Here is a 22,014-nt window from a genome sequence, read left to right as displayed (position 1 = left end):
CCAGGAGAAGCACCTGGCTCCTGCCATTGGATCAGCACAGTGCGCCAGCCGCAGCGCACCAGCCGCGGCAGCCATTGGGGGGTGAACCAACGGCAAAAGAAAGACCTTTCTCTCTGTCTCTCTCTCTCTCTCACTATCCACTCTGCCTGTCAAAAAAAAAAAAAAGAAAGAAAGAAAAAGAAAAAAGAAAGTGTGTCATTGTATAAATTAAAAGAAAATAAGGAAAGAAGGAAGAAGGCGAGGGAGGGTAGCATGGGAAGTATCATTACTTAAAACTGTATATATGAAATGCATGAAAGCTGCTCCCTTTATAAACATTTTTTAAAAGTAAAAGAAGTGAAGACTCCTAAACCATACCCTGGTGCTGCAGAATCAAACCCTGAACTTCCAAGCAACGTGAGAAACTAGTATGCACCATCTGAGCTGAGAAACGTGGGTCATGTCTGAGAGGCATCAGGTACTAGAAGACGGGGGCCCAGCCTTCAAAAGGGTAATCTCAGGACGCAGAGAAACTACAGAGAAAGGTAAGAGCTAGAAGTGTTAGGATCCATTCTATCTAATGGAGGGCATTAAAGCAGCAGAAGACAGACTGTGTCAGTAGGAAGTCACTGGTCAGCATGAAATACTGGGAAATACGATCCCGCGGGTAGATGAACAACGCCTGCAAAATCATAGCCTGATGCCACTTTCCTTAGTGCACAAGCCCTCCTGCTCACGATCCAGCCCCCTTGTGATGACAAGCGAGCATGCACTGGTCTGTCTGGTCAAAATAAGTATATGCCTACGCTACCTATACAATTATAACCTAAAACATGAAGTTAACATGAGAAATGTCTGCAGGGTTCTGACTTACCACCGATGATTTCTATGATGCATTTTGGGTAAATTCAACCATCAAATGCTTTCTCCATGTTAGCATAAACCTCCTGATACTGTAGTGAAAACGGACTAGAAACTCAAATTTTACATATTTACTGTTCATTAAGTCAGCACTAACCACCATGTGGATTAAAAAAAAAAGATTTATTTATTTATTTGAAAGGCAGAGTCACAGAGAAGTAGAGCACTGGCCCCCACCACCACGTGGAGTTTCAAATTTTAATTCATTAAAAATGCAATCTGGGCCAGCATTATGGCATAGTGGATAAAGCTGTTGCCTGCAATGCAGGCATCCCTTGTGGGCATCAGTTCGAGTCCTGACTGCTCCACTTCCAATCCCACTCCCTACTAATGCACCTTGGAAAGCAGTGGAGGATGGCCTAGTGCTTGGGCCCCTGCATCCATGTGGGAAACCCAGAAGCAGGTTCCAGATCCTGGCTTCAGACCAGCCCAGCTCTCGCCATTGTGGGCATCTGGGGAGTGAACCAGCAGATGGAAGATTTCTCTCTCTCTCTAATTATCTCTCTAACTCTGCCTTTCAAATAAATAAATAAATCTTTTTAAAAAATAAAAATAGAGGCCAGCACTGTGGCGTTGGCATCCCATATGGGAGCTGGTTTGCATCCCGGCTGCTCGTCTTCTGATCCAGCTCCCTGTTATGACCTGGGAAAGCAGCAGAAGACGGCCCAAGTGTTTGGGCCCCTTCACCCACATAAGAGACTTGAAAGAAGCCCTTGGTTTCAGATCATCCCAGCTCCAACCATTGCAGCCATTTGGAGAGTGAACCAGCAGATGGAAGACCTCTCTGTCTCTCCTCTCTGTAACTCAACCTCTCAAATAAATCATCTTTTTTAAAAACAAAAAATTAAAATGCAATCTAAAATTAACTTGTTCAGCAGCACTAGCTACAAGTCAAATACTCAGTAGCTATATGTATCTAGTGATTATTGTATTGAACAGCAAATTTAGAGTATTTTCTCTGTCAAACAAAGCTGTAGTAAGACAAGTGACAGAGGAGTGAGCGTTTGGCCTAGTGGTTAAGACACCAGATAGGATTCAGACATCCAATATTAGAGTGCTTCTTTTCAAGTCTCCTCTCCAGCCACAGTTCCAGCTTCTTGCTAACTACAGACCCTGGACAGCAGTGGTGATGGATCAAGTAATTGTGTTTCTGCCACCCATGTAGGAGACACGGATCGAGTCCCTGGCTCCTGGCATCAGCCTGATTTACCCATGGCCACTGTGAGCACTTGGGGAATGAATCAATAGATAGAAGTGCATGCTCTCCCTCTTCCCTCCCTCCATCTCTTAAAAAAAGTTTTAAATGTTTAAAAACAACACTGTAAAAAAAATAAAAGAGAGAGGGATAGATGTAGACATAGATATATTTACACATATGTACTGGAGTCAGCCCACCCTGCTCTCTAGAACAACTGTTAAGTACTCAGGAGTTTTGTCAGATGGTTGGCAAAGCACTGGTAGACTGAAAATGACCAGAGAGAGAAAAAAAGAGAGACCTGGACAGATGGAGAGAGAAACAGAGAAAATGAAAGCCTGTTTATATCTTGGGTATAGACACAAAGGGAAATACTTATATTTCTCAGTTCTCTGCAAATAAATTTGACTTTCCTAGTTTTGATCACAGAAATTATCTAGAAAGCAAAGACACTCCAGTAGCAATGATCACTTCGAGTTCCCGAAGACGATGGAATAAGGAAGTCATCAATTTGCAATGAGCATAGTGGTAATGGCTTCACTCAAAAGCCATCACTGCGTGATCAAACCTAGGTGAAGGTTTGAGGACAAACTGCAAATATACAAACTCTCCAAAGCTTCCCCACAGGGCCCACATGTATTACAAACAGAAAAATGGAATTTTACAGATTAAGCCACTGAACACACTCTGAGCAAGTGTTCCCAGTCAGTACCCCAGCTCTGGGGACAGAGTGCCTCTGACTTCACCTCTGGAGAACATTTCCCGTGGGTCTAGATGTGACTGAGAATCAGCTCTGTTCTACCACTGGCCACTCACGCATTTCCAGGCACGAAATACTTGTCCATGGTTCTCCTCACAGTTGTGCCACCACGCTTACAGAATTCACTCTGGCTACCACTTGTGGTATCTGGGTTCGTGTCTCTCTGCAGTTGGGCAGAAATGCCGACCTGCCTGGACAACTCCCTGCACATCTGGGGGCGAATCCTCCCGCAGAGCTTCCCACGCACAGACGTCGGAGCACCCTTGGTTACCTTTGTGGGAATCGATTTCTTTGGAATTCTGAGAGTTAATCATCAGCTGGAGAAAATCCACTCGGCGCTGGAAGCATAGAGAGAAGAGTCAATGAAAACAAAACCATAAGGAAAAACGTACACCAGGAGTGCAGCACCCGACCTCCTCTCTGAGATCCCTCGAGTCCAGAAGTCAACTGAAGTCCCTGAGTCACCAGGGAGCAGAACCACCCACCTACGAACCTTAGAGGGTGGCAAGCTTCCCTAAGAGAAATCCAGCCACGCTGAACAGCTTTTTTTTGGCTTCTTCCCTCCTTGCTCTCGAGTTTGTCCGGCTTCTGAACATGGCTGCCTGACCAAAGCGTTCCCCACTCTTCCTGCTGTCATCCGTGCTTCCTCAGGAAGTCCTGAACATCACATCAATCCTTCTGTTCTCCTTCCTTAACTCATAACCAGCGTCCACATAAACTCCTGACACTCCTACAGATCCTCTGCAACGTTCCTGTGTGCATCTTCAAATGTTCCACCCTCCGAGAGATGTCTAACCACGTTCAGTGACCCCTAGGTAGCCTCCCCAACCTGCACACATCCCTGTACTGGCCTCCAGACCACGCGAAGCCAGTCTACAATCTCAATACCCAGAAAAGACCACTGACCCACCCGAGCCATGGGAGCTGCAAACGTAAAGTAGACAGTCTCCCCTCAGGTAGACAGAGAGCTTTCCCTTGGAGGATGTGTAAAATAATACACGTGGGATGGAAATGATTCTTTTAACAATCTAAGATCTGAGGAAGTGATAGTATCAGCAAATAATTTCTAAATCCTACTTTTTATCCTTGGACAGTTTACTGAGTGGAAGGGAGACGGTAAAGATTTTATCTCAATATTATGTCTCAACATGCCTATCATCAAACTGTAAATGTGCTAACTCATTTTCATACCACCTGACCCAGCCCCGCCTGCATGCCCCCAAAATCCAGAAGTTTTCATGTCCAAAACCTAGAGTTCTCTATCTACAATTAACACAGAGAGAAATATACAAATAAGATGTTTACAGACCAAAAATTAACAAAAACATAACATCCTCATGTAAACAACAAATTTACCTTTTGCTTGTCTTTGAGACGATCATCTTTAATCTTTTCCACGGATGTTTTCAAAAAATCCATAACATCTTTTGGGAACATACTGATATGCAATGCCTCAAAAATTGGGGTAAGGAATGGAAAGAGTGCTATAGGGAAAAGAAAAAAAGAGAAACCATAATGAAATGCAAACTTTACATGGTGCAATTTGCATTTCTCAATCAAAAGAGTGAAAGTCATCAAGGTCCTCAACCAGGAAGCACACGCTTCCTGCGCTGGCCACGGCGGCCATTGGAGGGTGAACCAATGGCAAAAAGGAAGACCTTTCTCTCTGTCTCTCTCTCTCACTGTGCACTCTGCCTGTCAAAAAAAAAAAAAAAAAAAGAAAGAAAGAAAGAAAACAGGAAGATCATAAACATGTGGATATCAATCAATATAATCCTAAGCAGCCAATGGGTCAAAGAAGAAATCAGACAGACAATTACAAGTTGTTTTAGGTTAATCAAACTGAAGACATTTTATGTCAAAACTAATGAGCATATTTACTATGGGATGTAGAAAAGGCACTGCTTGCAGGGAAATATGTTGCTATAAATGTCTAAGCTTTTAAAAAGGAAGATCTCAGATCAATAATCTAACTTTACAAGGTATTGCATTGAAAAATTAGGAGCAAACTAAACTGAAAGAACAGAACAAAGACCAAATTGGAAACTAACAAAATAGAGAATAATAAATGATAAAATCAATAAAATCAAAGGCTCTTTTTTCTAAATGCCATCAAAATGGCAAAATTTTAGCTAGACTGATGAAGAAATAGACAGATGACAAATTACTAGCATCAGAAATGAATGGCAGATAATTCTATCAAAGTTTAAAAAAATGAAAAGAATTATAAAGGAATTCTACTAACAATTCAGGTGTTAGAACAATCTGTATAAATTAGATAACTTAAAATGGACAAATCCTATAAAGACATACAATAAAGAATCAAATCAAAAGGGAATAGACAATATGCATAGATATGTAACACACAAAGATATAAAAAACTATCTACAATGAAAACAAGTTCCAGACAATTTTAGTGGTGAATTCCATCAGTATTGAAAGAAAAACTGGGGGGGAGCACTGTGGCATAGCGGGTAAAGCCACCGCCTGCAGTGCCGGCATCCCATATGGGCACCAGTTCAAGTCCCGGCTGCTCTGCTTCCAATTCAGCTCTCTGCTATGGCCTGAGAAAGCGGTAGAAGATGGCCCAAGTCCTTGGGCCTCTGAACACGTGTAGGAGACCTGGAAAAAGCTCCTGGCTCCTGGCTTCAGACTGACGCAGCTCCGGCCATTGCAGCCAAGTGGGGAGTGAACCAGCGGATGGAAGACCTTTCTCTCTCTCTCTGCCTCTCCTTCTCTCTGTGTGTAACTCTTTCAAATAAATAAATAAATCTTAAACAAAAAAAAAAAACTGATACCACTTCTTAACAAACACTTGCAAAATCCAGAAGAAAAACGAACACTTCTAAATTCATTCTATGAGACTGGTATAACCCTAATTAAAAATGTAAACAAAGATTTCATAAGAAAAGAAAGATACAATCCAATATATCTTATAAAAATGGATATACAATTCAAAATAACATACAAGCAAACTGAATCCAGTGGCATATAAAAGAATTATACTCTATAACCAAGTGGGCTTTATGCTATTAAAGTGGGCTTTATGCCAATAAAACCATCTCAAAAGAAGCAAAAAAAGCATATTACAACTCCAATATCATTTTGTGAGAAACACACTCAACATACCAGAAATGAATGGAAATTCCTCAATCTGAGAAAAAGCATCTGTGAAAGACCCGTCACTCACATCACACCTAATAGATCAATAGCTTTCTCTAAGATTAGGAACAAGACAAGGCACCTCTCTCAGCACTTCTAGTCACCTATTAGAAGTAATAGATGAGTTCAGCACACCTCTGATTTGAGATCAATATACAAAAAGAAACTATTTCTAAATGCACAACACAAAGTGAAATTAAGAAAATAATTATACTGGACTGGCCTTGTGGCATAGCAAGTTAAGCTGCTGCTCCTGACACCAGCGTCCCATTTGAGTGCCGGTGTGAGTCTTGGCTACTTTGCTTCCAATCCAGCTTCCTGCTAACCAGACTGGGAAGGCATGGAAAGATGGTTCAAGTGCTTGAGTCCATGACACTCACATGGCAGACCAAGATGGAGTTTCTGGCAACTGGCTTTGGCCTGGCCCAGACCTGGCTACTATGCCCTTTTGGGAGGTGAATCAGCAGATGGACGGTCTCTCAGACATATTCTCTGTGTGTGTGTGTGTGTGTGTCTTTCTGCCTTTCAAATAAATAAGTCCTTTGTGAAAAATAATTGTATTTGTAACAGCATCAAAAAAATACTTAGGAATAAAATCGACAAAAATGAAAAACGCATTCTCTAAAACCTACAAAACATTGTTGAAATAAAGAGGATCCAAATAAACTGAAAAATAGCCACATTTGTTGATTTAAAAAATGCTCAAAAAGACAACGCTGTACAAATTTATATTCAGATATGACATTCTCTATCAGACTCCTAGATTCATTATAGAAATAGTCAAGTTGGTTTTAAATCTCATATGGAATGTCAAGAGAACCAAACAAGCCAAAACAATCTTGAAAATAAATAATAAGGGCTCGCGCCGTGGTGCAGTGGTTTAAGCTGCAGCCTGAGGTGCCAGCATCCCATAAGAGCGCCAGTTCAAGTACTGATTGTTCCACTTCCAATCTCGCTCCCTGCTAATGTGCCTGGGAAAACAGCAGAAGATGGCACAAGTTCTTGGGCCCCTGCATCCACCCAGGAGACCCGGAAGAAGCTCCTAGCTCTTGGCTTCAGTCTGGCCCAGCTCCAGCTGTTGTGGCCATCTGGGGAGTGAACCACCAGATGGAAGATCTTTCTCTCTCTGCCTCTCTTTAAGTCTGCCTTTCAAATAACTAAATAAACCTTTTTTTTTTCATAAAACAGCCACAAATGAACACATATTATATGATTTAAAATCTATGGGGCCGGCGCCGCGGCTCACTAGGCTAATCCTCCACCTTGCGGCGCTGGCACACCGGGTTCTAGTCCTGGTCAGGGCACCGGATTCTGTCCCAGTTGCCCCCCTTCCAGGCCAGCTCTCTGCTGTGGCCCAGGAGTGCAGTGGAGGATGGCCCAAGTACTTGGGCCCTGCACCCCATGGGAGACCAGGATAAGTACCTGGCTCCTGCCATCGGATCAGCGCGGTGCGCCAGCCGCAGCGCACCGGCCGCGGCAGCCATTGGAGGGTGAACCAACGGCAAAGGAAGACCTTTATCTCTGTCTCTCTCTCTCTCACTGTCCACTCTACCTGTCAAAAAAATTTAAAAAAATTAAAAAAAAATCTATGGAGACAGAAAGGAGATTAGTGATATTGGTTGGGGGGAGGAGTTGAGAGAAGGAATGGGATTATTGAGTTGACAAAAATCTTCTAAAATTGGCAATAATGGTGGCTTAACTAAACAATTTTAACTTAACAATTTTAAGTGGGTGCATTATATGTTACATGAATTAGATCTCAAAAGATGTTTTTTAAAAAGAGAAACAGTACACCACATACTTATTGAGAGAAGTAGAGGATCGAAGAAACTAAATTTCAACAGCCTCCTGACGTTTTTCACAAACGGATCTTGTGGATTTCTAAGGGAATCAATGTTCACTCCGAAGGATGTACCGGTGATCACGTCCATGCTGTAGGCCCCAAAGATTCTGAGGGGAGGGACACACAGAAAATGAAAATGAGCACCTCTCTGCCATTCTTCCTCTGCACATGGAGCAAGAAACAATGGTAAACCACACGTCAGAGCACAACAGGCAAAGAGCCACACGCGTCCAGAACCACCTCCCACGGCAGGCACCGTGGCCCGGTGGGTTAGGTTCGGAATGCTCACAACTCCAATCAGAGTGCTGGTCCAAGGCCGTCTACTCCACTTCTGATTCAGCTTCCTGCTAATGCATCCTTGGAGGCACAAGACAGTAGTCTAAGTGCTTGGTCCGCTGCCACCCAGCTGGGGTTCCAGACTCCTGGCTTCAGCTCGGCCTACTCTGGTGCAACCAGTAAGTGGAAGATCGATATCTGTGTGTGTGTGTGTGTGTAATAAATACATCTTAAAAGAATAAAACTACCACCTAGATTATCTGAAGGGTCTATACTTCCATCACTCACATTCATACATTTCTGCAGCTGCCTTTGTCCTAGGGCTGATGGGAACCCTAGGAGATGTAGACGTATCTCTGAGCTCCAGTAGATCAGGCCTGGAACGTGACACAGCCATAATCACACAAGGAACAGCAGCGTGTGTGGAGTGTGGGTGCTAACTGACGTGGAAGCCCAGGGCTTCAGCAGGACGTGGAGGAATAGTTAACTCTTCCTAGGGGACTGGAGAAGGAGACACTGATCTAGGTCTTGCCACCACGCAGGGTGTATATCCAGAGCTGGTTTCTCCGCATCAGCACACTACAGAACAGCAACAGCCCAGGAACTTCATCCTCCTTCTCTCCATCCCTGCCAAAGCCCCAGAAAGACCCTCTCCTCCCCATCTCCAGGATCTAAGCTGGCCCCGAGGGTAGAATAGAAACCCGAGGATATTCCTGGTCAAATATAATAATAAATGCCTCCAAAACTCATTTTGAGGATCCTTTGTTAAGTGAATACATGTCTCCTGTTTGGCCAGGAGAGCCTCAGTCTACGCTTGTTGTTCCTGAATAATTCAAAATTAGCCCCGTTTAGGGGGTAGGGTGGGGGATGGGCCCAGCAGTTAGGAGCTGCTGGAGGGGTACAGCCCATGTATGAGTGCCTGGGTTCAAGTCTCAGCTCCACTTCCAATTCCAGCTCCTTGCTAATGCACACCCTAGGAGGCACCAAGTAATGGTTCAAGTACTTGGGCCCTTCCACCCACAGAAGAGACCTGTATTGAGTCTCCAGCTCTTGGCTTCAGCTCGCCCCAGCCTTGACTATTGCAGGCATTTAGGATCAACAGATGGAAGTGCGTTCGCTCGCTCGCTTGCTCTCTCTCTCTCTTTTTCCCCCTCGCCCTCCCTCCTTCCTTCTCTCTCTCTCTCTTTTCTCACCCTGCCTGTGTCTCTGCCCTTCAAACAAATATAAAGAAATAAATATCCTAGTTTAAACAATATGTTATTTGGTTGCCCTATCCACTGCCTTTACAAAGCCTTCTCTCTTCTGTCATTCAAGAAAGAAGTGATGGAAACATTTTAATACTTAGCATTTTTCTGATATTCTCAGAAAAACCGTGAAGGGATTAAAGTTGTTCCTACACACACACTGGGACTCTCCTGCCTCTCAATATATACCAAATTCCTTCTCCTACCCCCACTCCATACCACCTACAATCAAAACTCTGGTACAATCATGTTTCTTCTTCCTACTTAAAGATTTTGTCTTCCATAATAACAATCAAGCAGATAATTCTCTATTACATGCTCTACTCTATTTGTCCCCTGCCTTCTGGTTGTGATCTGTCCCTTTTTGGATATTCCACTGCAGTTGTAACACCATGCACCTGTTTTTGAATGCTCACTGTTGTAACTCAAGAGGAGAATTTCATCCCCAAAGCATGCAGCTGAAGAGCTCAGGACCCTGAGCTTACTTACTCTTTCAAGTCGACGGGCTTGCCTTTCTCTGCTTCCTGCCTCAGGTTTTTCACCAACACATCTCCGTACTGGGCAATGATGGGTAACATCTAAGCACAAACACACAATACCAGCTACAGTGAAATGCAGAGATTCAAGTCACACAAGGATCTAGATTCCCAAGCATGGGAAAGTGACATCTACTGTCTCTCGTAAACAGACCGTTTAACCCAGAGATCAGTGACACTTTTTAATGACTGTAACATCTCTTCTAGGTCATAAAGACAAAAGACCACTTTCAGGATGCTCAAACCCAGTGGACTTTCTCCTTCAAAGTGGGCTAGGGTCTCACTTTCTCCCTGTCCCCACATGCATTCTTTAAGTTTCTAATTAAAAATCTGGCATTTGTTACCTCCTTGAGTTTTCCACTCGTGAAGGTTGGAGACAGCAATGTTCTAATTCTCTTCCAATCTTCATCCTCAGATATGGAGACGGATTTTTTCATAAATCCCACTGGTCCAAAAGACTAGAGTCCAAACAAAAGACATTGTGTTCTAGGTAAGTTTTAGAGCTCACCAGCATTGTAAAAATTTGTTAAATAGGTATGTTATTTTAAAAATATTTAGTGATAGTATACAAGATGTTATGTGCTCCATAAATATTGTCCTAAATGCCTAGCTTCCCATGAGAGTGGGTGTGCTATGGTTTTAAGCCTTTATGTCCCATTTTTCCTTTAAAAAACAATTCTCCACCTGATAAGGAAATTGTTCTTCCAGAAGAAGAGACAGAAAAAGACCTAATACATCTCTAGGGTAGTGTAGAATAGAAAGGAATTTATGACATATAGCCAGATGGCCTTGGCAAATGGTATGTTTCTTCCAACCAATTCTCATTCATTATCTCTCTTTCCTTCCCTTCCTCCCACCCTCCCACCCTCCCTCCCTCTCCCTCCCCTTTCTCTCTCTGCCTCCCTCCCTTCCCCTCTCCCTCCCTCTTTCCCTCTCTCTCTCCACACACACACATGATGAACAACTGATAAAAGGGATGAAATTTCCTCCAAAAAACCGTATCTTGGTTTAGTTTAAGTTCAGCTGTTTCACTTTGGGGTGTATGTCCAAAATAAATGAGATCATTATACCAAAGAAGTAACTAAACTCCAATGTTTATGGCAGCACTGTTCACAACAGCCAGCATCAACCAAGATGTCCATCATCAACAGGTGAATGGATAAAGAAGATGCAGCGTATAAACACAGTGGAATCCAGCCATAAATCACAACAAACACAGCCGTAAGTCAAAATCAAGCCCTGTTATTTGCAGCAAAATGGATGGGGCAAGGGCTCATTATGTTAAGCAAAATAAACCTTACACAGAGAAACAAACTCTGAAAGTTTGTTTCACATGTTGAAGTTTCAAAAAGGTCACTCTGGGGGCCAGCGCTGTGGCTCACTTGGTTCATCCTCCGCCTGCAGCGCCGGCATCCCATATGGGCACCGGGTTCTAGTTCTGGCTGCTCCTCTTCCAGTCCAGCTCTCTGCTGTGGCCCAGGAAGGGCAGTGGTGGATGGCCCAAGTACTTGGGTGCCTGCACCCATGGGGGAGACCAGGAGGAAGCACCTGGCTCCTGGCTTCAGATCGGCATAGCTCCAGCTGTGGTGGCCATTTGGGGGATGAACCAATGGAAGGAAGACCTTTCACTCTGTCTCTCTCCCTCACTGTCTAACTCTGTCAATAAATAAATAAATAAAATGCCTACATTTAAAAAAAAAAAAAGGTCACTCTGAACATAGAGCAGTGATTACTGTAGGCTGTGAAGGCCTGGAACAGGGAACACAGAGGGAGCTTGGATGACAGGTACCAAAACACTTAGAAGTAATGAGATTTAGGGTTCCAGAGCGGGGCATGACATCTACAGTTCACAATAATGCATTTTATAATATATGAAACACTGGAAGAGAAGAATTTGTAGGCTCCAAACATGAAGAACTATATTACCTGACTTGACAGTTGATATTATGTATATTTATTGAAATATTATGCTACACCAGTAAAAATGTATATTGTAGGTAATCAAAAAGAAAATGTGATGCCTTGATGTGATGATGATTTAAAAAAAAAAGAGTAGCTAATACTTGTAAGATTAGAAACTGATTTGCTTGGGCGGCCTCTCCTCTTTATTTTACCACAGAAATAAAAGGAAAAAGAATTATATTCACCGCCCTGAGGCTGGCCTATCAATACACACTTCTAGAAACTCTCTTCCATCTTCTAAAACTGTATTTTGTTTTTTTATTTTATTTTATTTTATTTTATTTTATTTTTTGACAGGCAGAGTGGACAGTGAGAGAGAGAGACAGAGAGAAAGGTCTTCCTTTGCTGTTGGTTCACCCTCCAATGGCCGCCGCGGCCGGAGCGCTGTGGCCGGAGCGCTGCGGCCGGCGCACCGCGCTGATCCGATGGCAGGAGCCAGGTGCTTCTCCTGGTCTCCCATGGGGTGCAGGGCCCAAGTACTTGGGCCATCCTCCACTGCACTCCCTGGCCACAGCAGAGAGCTGGCCTGGAAGAGGGGCAACCGGGACAGAATCCAGCGCCCCAACCGGGACTAGAACCTGGTGTGCCGGCGCCGCAAGGTGGAGGATTAGCCTAGTGAGCCGCAACGCCGGCCTGTATTTTGTTTTAAAATGAGTATTTCTAACACCCATTCATGATACAAAAAAAAAAAAAAAAAAAAAAAAAACCAACCTCAGCAGACTATAAATACAAGGGAATTCCTCAACTGGATAAAGAAAAGCTATTTTGTTAAAAAAAAAAAAAAAAGAAAAAAGAAAAAAAAAAAAGAAAGAAAGAAAGAAAGAACCTTTCAGTCAATAGAACATTTAATGGAGAAAGACTGAATTTCTGAACAATTCAGAAATTCCCTTGTTCAGCACTATCGTATTGAAAGAAATGGGCAGTCTGTAGGCCAAAAAAATGAACAATGGCCTAAACCTCGTACTTTACATAAAAATTAAGTCAAAACAGATTATAGGGGCTGGCGTCATGGCATAGTGGGTTAATCCTCCACCTGCAGCGCCAGCATCCCATATAGGCACTGGTTCTGGTCCTGGCTCTCTGCTGTGGCCTGAGAAGGCAGTGGAGGATGGCCCAGGTCCTTGGGCCCCTGCACCCACGTGGGAAACCAGGAGGAAGCTCCTGGCTCCTGGCTTCAGATCAGCGCAGCTCCAGCCAGTGCAGCTATTTGAGGAGTGAACCAGCGGATGGAAGACCTTTCTCTCTGTCTCTCCCTCTCACTGTCTGTAACTCTACCTCTCAAATAAATAAATAAAATCTTATAAAATTTTTAAAAAATAGATTATAAAGAGAAATCATAAAATCATACAACATAGGAGGGTTAGGCAAAGAATTTCCAGACTTGATACCAAAAGCACAATCTCTTATAAAAGGGTAAAACCACCAGATTGACCTCCTCAAAATAAAAAGTAAAAAATCTAATAAAGAACCTGTTGCCAGGAAAAGATATACATTGTAGCTCAAACAGAATACCAGGAAGAGTGCTGTATGTTGTTTGTGCTGGTAGTTACACAAATCGACACGTGTGATCCATGTGCTTAGCTACAGAGAGAGAGAGAGAAAGAAGGGTACACAAAGCTGATGTAATCTGAACCAGCTTTGTCAATTTCCTGTTACTACAGGCATAGAGTTATCTAAGACATTACCATTTAGAAAAACAAAATGAAATATTCATGAAAATACCCTGAACATGTTTGGCAACTTCTTATGAATATGTAAGCATTTAAGGATAGAAACTTAACAAACACTCCGGCTTTTCAAGAAGGGACGCCTACCCGCCGGTTTGTGAAGACAGAATAGCATTCTTTCACCAGTACTGTCTTTATCATGTCTGGATCAGTGATAACCATCAAAGGCTGCCGACCATCGAACAACCTGTGGTGGGAAAACAGAGCTGATTAAACTCTGGCCGATGACACTGGGACTCAATCCGCAGGCAGAGGCTCAACCTACTATGCCACACTGCTGGCACCAGCATCCTCTATGGGCGCCAGCTCATGTCCTTGCTGCTCCTCTTCTGATTTCCTTGCTAGTGGCCTGGGAAAGCAGTGGAAGATGGCCTAAGTGCTTGAGCCCCTGCACCCACATGAGAGACCTGGAAAAGCTCCTGGCTCCGGATTGGCCCAGCTCCAGCCATTGTGGTCATTTAGGGAGTGAACCAGTAGATGGAAGATTTCTGTCTCTTCCTCTGTCTGTAACTCTGCCTCTCAAATAAATAAATCTTTGAAAAAAAAAACTAAATAAAAACAAACCAACCATACACTTGCAGAGACTAAATATATGCTATATATATGTATGTATATGCACAGTTTCCCAACCTGTTTATGTGTACCTCCCAGTCCTTCTTTCAAAAGTACATATTAAATAGACTCTACATAACAGAGTTTAGGCTTTAATTGAATCAACATAGGAAGGACATCGTGACATGCACCTAGGAGTACACATTAGAATGGCCTGAAATAGTGGATTTCACACAATTAAAGAGACCCTAAGGAAGTCAAAATGGGGAACAGCCAGAGCCTGGGCAGAAAGTGAGGCTGGGACGCCTGTGCCAGCAAAGCCTGCACACAGTGATGCTCTACAGCATTCCTGACCTGGCTCCGACACTGACACCTGGGGATACGTGGGAGTCTTGGCAGGACAAGCCCCCAAAGCTTTACCCTGCAAAGGCTCATGCCAAGAGGCTCTGAGTTAAGGTGAGTGCCTCATCAGAACAACAGCCTGATGGAAGTTTCCAGAATACTCACCCCCACATCTTTCCATATTTTTTACGACATTCTATGTCGAAATCCCATATACCCTGGGAAGAAAAACAATAAGAAATTTGATTATTATTCTAAATATAGCAAACTCTATCTCAAATTGAGGCCAAAATGACCCAAATACAATTAAATCAGGCTTACTATCTTTGTCTGGCAATTATAGGGAAGCTGTTATTCAGAAACATCTGAGAGAAATATTTGAAGTAGACAATTCAAAGTCACTCTTGAGTTGTCTCCAAGCATTGTGGAACCCAGATGGCCTACCCTCAGTTGTGAATACTAAGTACCCTTTGTCTTTCTGAAGTGCTTTCCCGGGGCTGTGTTGTCTCCAAACTCCTGAACCTCTCCGAATTATTCCCTCCATGAACGCACGAGGAAACTAAGACACAGGAGGAAGGTGTGTTTCCCAGGGACGTGTCCACTCTTTTTCTCCTCATTTAACATCCTTTATATTTATCTGATGAGCTCTCTCTAGACTTTGGCAGATGTAGGACGTTAAGGACACCAGCCATCTCTTTTGTTCTAGAAGATTTATGTCACTCTGGGGTATGCTGTTGAGTGAGAACATGCGTGAGAGAATGAATGTGGACTCGCCTTCCAGTTTTGCAGCTCAGTATGGAACAGACGAACAGATGCCGCCTCTACACACAGGACCCAGCGTGTTACAATGACTGCTGTGGGCCAAGCATGTCAGCATAGTGGTTACAACACCTGTCCTCCATATCTGAGTAACTGTGTTCGATACCTGGCCCGGCCTCCTCACTCTAAACCCCCACTAATACATAGGCTAAGCTGAAGCAGCGACAGCTCAAGTAACAGAGTCCTTCCAACCCCCATGAGAGACCTGGATTAAGTTCATAGCTCTCAGCTCTCGGCCCATGTAGTCTTGGATATTGCAGGCATTTGGGGAATAAATACCAATGTGGGTGCCTGAAAGTTCCCAGATAGGTGGAACTTGGGGTACATCTACTATAGAGTTGATTTGGTAAGAATGAAGAAAAAAAATCATTGCTCTTCCAGGAGAGAAAAAGGTATGGAATTCTTACATGGCCATTACACAAGAGAGCCCATTTGGGAGAATTAGAATCAGAAACAGGGCTCAGAGCTGTGGAGCTACTGAGCTACAAAGCAGCCTACACACTCACTGCCTTTGCCACTGGAATTCTAGACCTGAGCTGGCGACTTTCTACCCAGGACCCAGGCCCTGACAAAGCAGCACACCAGTTTAGCCAGTAAGCTTTAGCCAAAATTCATAGACCATATGGTATATTTTATAGTCTATTCAGTTATATGAGCATTTTTAATAAGTTTGTCAAATTATACCTTTTCTATTGATTAATGTAAAAGAGATTCTGTCTTTTTCTTTTTTTTAGAAAAAATAATCCCATGGGGCTGGCACTGTGGTATAGCAGGTAAAGCCACTGCCTGCAGTACTGGCATCCCATATGGACACTGGTTCAAGTCCTAGTTACTCCACTTCCAATCCAGCTCTCTAATAAGGCCTGAGAAAGCAGAAGAAGATGGCCCAAGTCCTTGGGCCCCTGCACCTGCATGGGAGACCCAGAAGAAGCTCCTGGCTCCTGGCTCCTGGCTTCAGGTCAGTGCTGCTCCAGCCCTTGCGGCCAATTGGAGAGTGAACCAGCAGATGGAAGACCTCCCCCAACCCTTCTCTGTGACTTTCAAACAAATAAATCAATCTTTTTTTTTAACAGGTAGAGTGGACAGTGAGAGAGAGAGAGAGAGAGACAGAGAGAGAGAGAAAGGTCTTCCTTTTGCCGTTGGTTCACCCTCCAATGGTTGCTGCGGCCGGCGCACTACGCCTATCCGAAGGCAGGAGCCAGGAGCCAGGTGCTTTTCCTGGTCTCCCATGGGGTGCAGGGCCCAAGCACCTGGGCCATCCTCCACTGCACTCCTGGGCCACAGCAGAGAGCTGGCCTGGAAGAGGGGCAACTGGGACAGAATCCGGCGCCCCAACCGGGACTACACCCGGTGTGCCGGCGCCGCTAGGTGGAGGATTAGCCTAGTGAGCCGCGGCGCCGGCCTCAATCTTAAAAAAGAAAAAAGTCCATAGACAAACACCACCTTGTCTCAGTTATACCACTCCAGCTCAGGCTCATCCAGGAGGGGCCACTGTGAAGGGAAATAAGTAAGCAGAACGCTCCTGTTCTAGTTCTCAAATTGCCAAAAGACGCCATGGGTAGCAAAAGCTTAGGTAGAACCACGGAAGCAACAGCAGGGAATTCAGCCATTCTTGAGAGATTTCAAATATGTACATTATCTCATGGCAAATACGTAAGTGCCTAACAAAGTGAAGTTTCAAAGGTATGCAGGAGGAAGGAAGGGGAGGTATTTCTGATCTCTTGCCACAAACAGGAACGTGGGAACCTAGAGCACAGAGTTTAATGAGTTGCCACTGGGGCCCACTCTGCACATTTCTCCCAATACTAAGAACGATGAAACATTCCTGGGAACCCACCAGGGGAAACTGAGAGTCCTCTCTATAACAGTCCCAGAGTGTGAACATCAAATCCTGAACACTGAGTGCTGATGTGCCAGAGATACTCCCTTTTCAACCGAGGCAAATTTGAGGCTTCTGAGAGTTGTTAACCACAGCCCCAGAATAAACTTTTCCATCTCCTGGATGGGATCTACAGAGCAGTCTGAAGGTGGGAAAACTCAGAACTACCCCCTCACACACCCATGAGGGGCACTTCGTCTGCTGGAACTCAGCAGGTCTTTTCAACCTCCTGAAGCAAGAGAGGCAATTTAAATGACACTCACCTTGCGGTACTCCAGAATAGTACCAATGAAAGGCAAAGGTGTTGGCCCAGGAATTCCCATCTTCTTAAAAAGTCCATGAGTACTGGTACCATATCTATAAAGTGGAGGGGAAATCTGGTCACAGGGATGATAGGCTTATGTATATGGGGCACTGACTTGGGAACCAGAACAGTCGAACAAGGGAGGTAACATGTAGGCAATGGATAACAACAGAAACTCCAACAGCAGTAATTATATTCACTCATTATCTCCTTACCCATGCTACCATAAGTCCACCAAAATATTACAATGATTAGATAGAAGGAACCTGAAGTCTTCAAAGTTCCAATCCTAGAATGAGTCAGGTGGTGCTGAGAGATTCAGGCTGGCACTCATCCAAGGCATTTCATTCACTGCTCTCTAAGACACAGACTCTTACATAAAGTGAGGGTTCTCATTCTAGGTCCAGATCGGGGGAAGTAATTTTCTTTTGCTCCGAGGACAAAATTTCACTGAACTACATCCACTCAACCAGAGAGTCACCAAGAGTCTATGGTATCATTATTCTTGGGGTTTGCTTTGAATTTGTATGCTTTTCTTTCCACGTAAGCCCATATCCTATTTGAGGATGTGGCCTTTCTTAAATCTACCTTATACCTTGGACTGTCACAGTGTTCCTTTTTATTTCTGATGCTCGTTTTTGTGGGGTGCTGCACAACATTTTAACACATGAACAGAGTGCAAACTGATCAAATCAGGTAACCCACATGTACGGACATGTTTATTGCTACAGAATCACATACGTGTTGAAGGGTCCCATTGGCCATATAGAAACATAAGCATCGTTCAGCAACATCCACGTCTCTTTTGACAGACAATCTGGGCGATTTGAACGGTAGGGAAAGGTGACCACTCATATTTTCCCTTGAAGAACACTGTGCAGAGGAGCTAACACTCAAAGGATTTATTTCCAAGCCATCCCTTCCCTCATGAAACCCAGTCTTCCAACTGGTGATACCTACCTGATAAACTCAGCACCTAGCATGTTCCGTTTTTTCCAGTCAGTCACAAAGCAGTTAGTTTCCTTCCACTGCGTATCAACTGTCTCTGTACAGAAACCCCACTGAAGCTGGGCTCCCTAGGACAGGCCTGCCTGCAACTCATCTCTGGTGTGTCGTATATACGCTCCTAAAACTAAGGTCCCGGATCCTTGCTAACCTTCACTGAGGTGAGGCTGAGAGATGGCAGACTGGAGAAAGAGAAGTGGAAGGCAAGCATTTTGACAGTGAAGCTATAAAACCCACAGGGAAAACTCTATGGTGGGGAATTCAGAAAACATGGCTGAAGAGTACGGGCTGTATAAATGGTTCTACGTGCACCACTACTGCTGACAGTTACAGGAGAGGCTTCCAAAGTTCAGGCACCATCTTCGTGAATAGACATTATGCAACAGCTAAATATGGAACCATAAAATGTTCCATATGGGCTGGATTATGATCTAACAGCCCCTTTTTAGGTAAGAGCCTTTAAGGTAGGCTAGGCTACAAATATTCTCTATCAATCCAGTAGATATTACGATATTTGATAAAAATAAAACTGAAAAATTGCATGAAGTCACATGTGTGTGAATGCCTACCACAGGCACCTCAGCCTACTACATAGGGCATTGGGACCCCTCCCCAGGACAGGCGGTAGAAGCCTGGCACCAGCTGTCAGACCCAGGGTGGCCTTGGTTACTCTGCTTTCCTTCATTACTGTAACCATGGCTAACGAATTAAATTTTGCTCTGCTTCTAAACTTCCTACATGTCATATGAGCAATTCAATTGCTGTGCCACCATACAGTCCCACAAAGATCTTACATAGTACCTAACTTCACACCAGACCACATAAAGGTAGAGGGTGGGCTGGGTGGATTCCTGGCTTCTCTCCTATCTTCACTTTCTGAGTAGAATAATGCCGCTGTGGGGGAATATGAAGCGGTTAACACAAGAGCCAATCGTTTTATTGCATTTATATCCCGTTAGCATGGTGAAGGCATTTGCTGGGCTGCACGAGGGTGCCCAAAGGCTGCACTGCTGTTTGTCTGGCTTTGAAAACGCCCTAAAGTGACAGCCTCACTATTAGAACAAAAACAGAATACCAGAGGTGCTGTCAGTATCCCCAGGCTTCGAGCAGATGAGACGCCAACATATCTGCCCTTTGCGTGACCTCCACTAGGTGCTAGGACCCATGGGTGGCTCTGGGAATTCTGCTCAGAGAGTGGAGACTATTCCTGCACATCCTCTGGCCTTCTACCTGGATGCCTTCTACATGGCTCAGTCATCTTCCTCGTAGGCACAGAAAAATTAAGACATGTTTCTGGGCAGGTGTACTTACAACAGAGGGATTAAAATAACCTGCTGGACAAGAATACTTAGTTTACATGCACACTTGTGGATTAGACTCACATTGCTGACATTCTAGAATGTCTAGAAAGGTGAGGTTACTTAACACGATTATTAGTGTCATAAACACTGAAGTGACAGGCTTCTTCTATCCCACAAAAGAACACGGTAGAAACTGTCTTATCTCCCGAAATCTGGTATTAAAAGAATGAAATTAAACCATATAAAATAATTTTAACTTTCATCAGATGGATAAGTATGTTGCCACAAAATCTTGAATTCCCAAACTTTCTTTCAAATATTGAAACCAGGTTTGTGTCTTCTACTTTTTGTTCATCGTGATTCTGTACTCTCCATAAAAGTGATTGGGGTAGAGATCAAATGTGACGTGAAGGGAGCCTCTCTTCCCCATATATCCAAAATAACTCCTCTACCACTCGTTCCGTGATGCCAGGAGTCTCACCATAAAAACCAATTCCTCTCCTAGATGGTTTTGTTTCATACTCCTCGAACTTAGTTGGGAGGACACTTATAAAGTGGCTTTGTGGACTCCTGCCTTTTGAGGCTGCTTATAAATTTGATATCAGAGGAAAAAATCAGTCCCTATACTAACGCCAACCTCCCAGAAACAGTAAGAAGTGAGAGAAAATGACAGTGTTTTTGCCTCTGGTCTGAAAAGTCATCATTTCCAGAGAACTAGTTCTCCTACTGCAAGGTTGAGGAGTGGACTCCCAGGAGAGAAGGTGGTGGGAGGGGACTTCCAGGGGAGGAACACAGAAAGAACGGAGTCTGAGCTGCCCCTGAAGTCCAGGGTGCACTGAGAGGCTCTGCAATGGATGCTTTGGGGGAGAAGGGAGGGGGGCAGGAACCACCCACAGCCACAGGGCACAATCTTCTACACTATCTGGCAGCAGAGGCAGAACTCAAAATGTGAAGACACTGCCAAATGCAAGCCACGCCCACCTGCCCTTGGAACCCCTGAGCTTGGTAACTGGGTGAGTATCCCGCTGCCACGGTAGCTGGTTGTTTGTTACCTGCCTCTGCTGAATCCTGGTTGATTAGTCTGGGGCCAGGCTGAGAGCCAACCAGCAGACCATCCTCAGGAACAAATGTCACCCACCCTTCCCACAAGCAGAGACTGGGAACTGGATGGGGTGAGGCGCCTCAGTTGTCCCACAAAAGATCAGTCATCGCCCTTGTGTTTGTATCACCCAGTGCTTGGGCAACTTCCCTTCTGATCTCCAAAATAGACAAATGAAAAAGAGGCCTCATGAGGCTCCCACATCCAGGGCTATGGAGGGGACCAACGCAGAGAGCTACTCACAGATACAGGAGCACCAGGCTGGCAGCCAGGAGAACCCATGTTTCCAGGGAAAAGATCAGATCCATCGCCACTGTCCTTCTGCAGCTGTGGGTGCTGCTCTTTGCTGGGCTGGGCGTGTAGGTCTGCTCTGCTCAGCTGTGATCCAGTAAAGGTACCTGGAATATTTATGTGCTGGAGAAGGAGGTGTGGCTGGAGCTGCAGCCAGTAGGAGGGCTACTTGTGCTCCACCTGCAAACCGGGGAGTCAGGTGCCCTCTCCAACTTGGCAGTTGGCAGAGAATCACAGAAAATCCGTGGTGACCTCCTCTGAGTTCATGTGCTGTGAAAAATCAATCTGAAAAAAATCAATGTTCCTGGTGAATCCAAGGGCTATTTATTCATATCAGAAACTCAAGTGAAACCGAGATAGTAAATCTCCCCCCGCCTATCTTTCTCTGCACGGCTGTCCTCATTGCAAATTATTTGAAATCCACCCAAACAACCTACCTGGAGCTCTGACTGACCAGAATGCCCCCTGGTGGAGACTTCACCAAAGTCCCCTTTTTGTTAATGAATTTTTTAAAGGAATACAAACTTCATTCGAAGGAATATAGGAACTTTAGGAATACATTGATTCTTCCCACCATACCCGCCCTCCCACCCACACTCCCAACCCTCCTCCCTCTCCCCTTCCAAGTCCCATTCTCCATTAAGATTCATTGTCAAGTAACTTTGTACACAGAAGACCAATTCTATACTAAGTAAAGATTTCAACAATATGCACACACACGCAAAAAAAAAAAAAACTGTTTGAGAACAAGTTTTAGGGCTGGCGCTGTGGTGCAGTGGGTTAATCCCCGCCTCTGGCACCCGCATCCCATATAGGC

At 44.3% G+C, this 22,014-nt stretch overlaps 1 protein-coding gene across 2 annotated transcripts in view; it reads right to left on the bottom strand.

Annotated features, from left to right (window-relative positions):
• The window catches only part of CYP3A6 (cytochrome P450 3A6), a 31,253-nt gene extending 9,965 nt beyond the window's left edge, over positions 1-21,288 (bottom strand). Inside the window, exons 1-9 of one of the 2 annotated variants that reach the window (XM_089320644.1) lie at positions 21,150-21,288; positions 17,461-17,554; positions 14,665-14,717; positions 13,693-13,792; positions 10,261-10,374; positions 9,870-9,958; positions 7,819-7,967; positions 4,212-4,339; positions 3,127-3,193 (exon numbers count right to left, since the gene is read on the bottom strand). In XM_089320644.1, coding sequence (XP_089176770.1) covers positions 3,127-3,193; positions 4,212-4,339; positions 7,819-7,967; positions 9,870-9,958; positions 10,261-10,374; positions 13,693-13,792; positions 14,665-14,717; positions 17,461-17,554; positions 21,150-21,214 — 859 coding nt within the window. In that variant the 5' untranslated portion in view covers positions 21,215-21,288. 2 annotated transcript variants of the gene reach the window in all.
• Positions 21,289-22,014: the final 726 nt, after the last annotated feature.

This window comes from Oryctolagus cuniculus, chromosome 19, assembly GCF_051225735.1.
Source record: "Oryctolagus cuniculus isolate XC-2025 breed Fujian yellow rabbit chromosome 19, ASM5122573v1, whole genome shotgun sequence".
In the NCBI taxonomy this organism is placed as follows: Eukaryota; Metazoa; Chordata; class Mammalia; order Lagomorpha; family Leporidae; genus Oryctolagus; species Oryctolagus cuniculus.
This window is presented reverse-complemented; position numbering and strand designations above follow the sequence as displayed.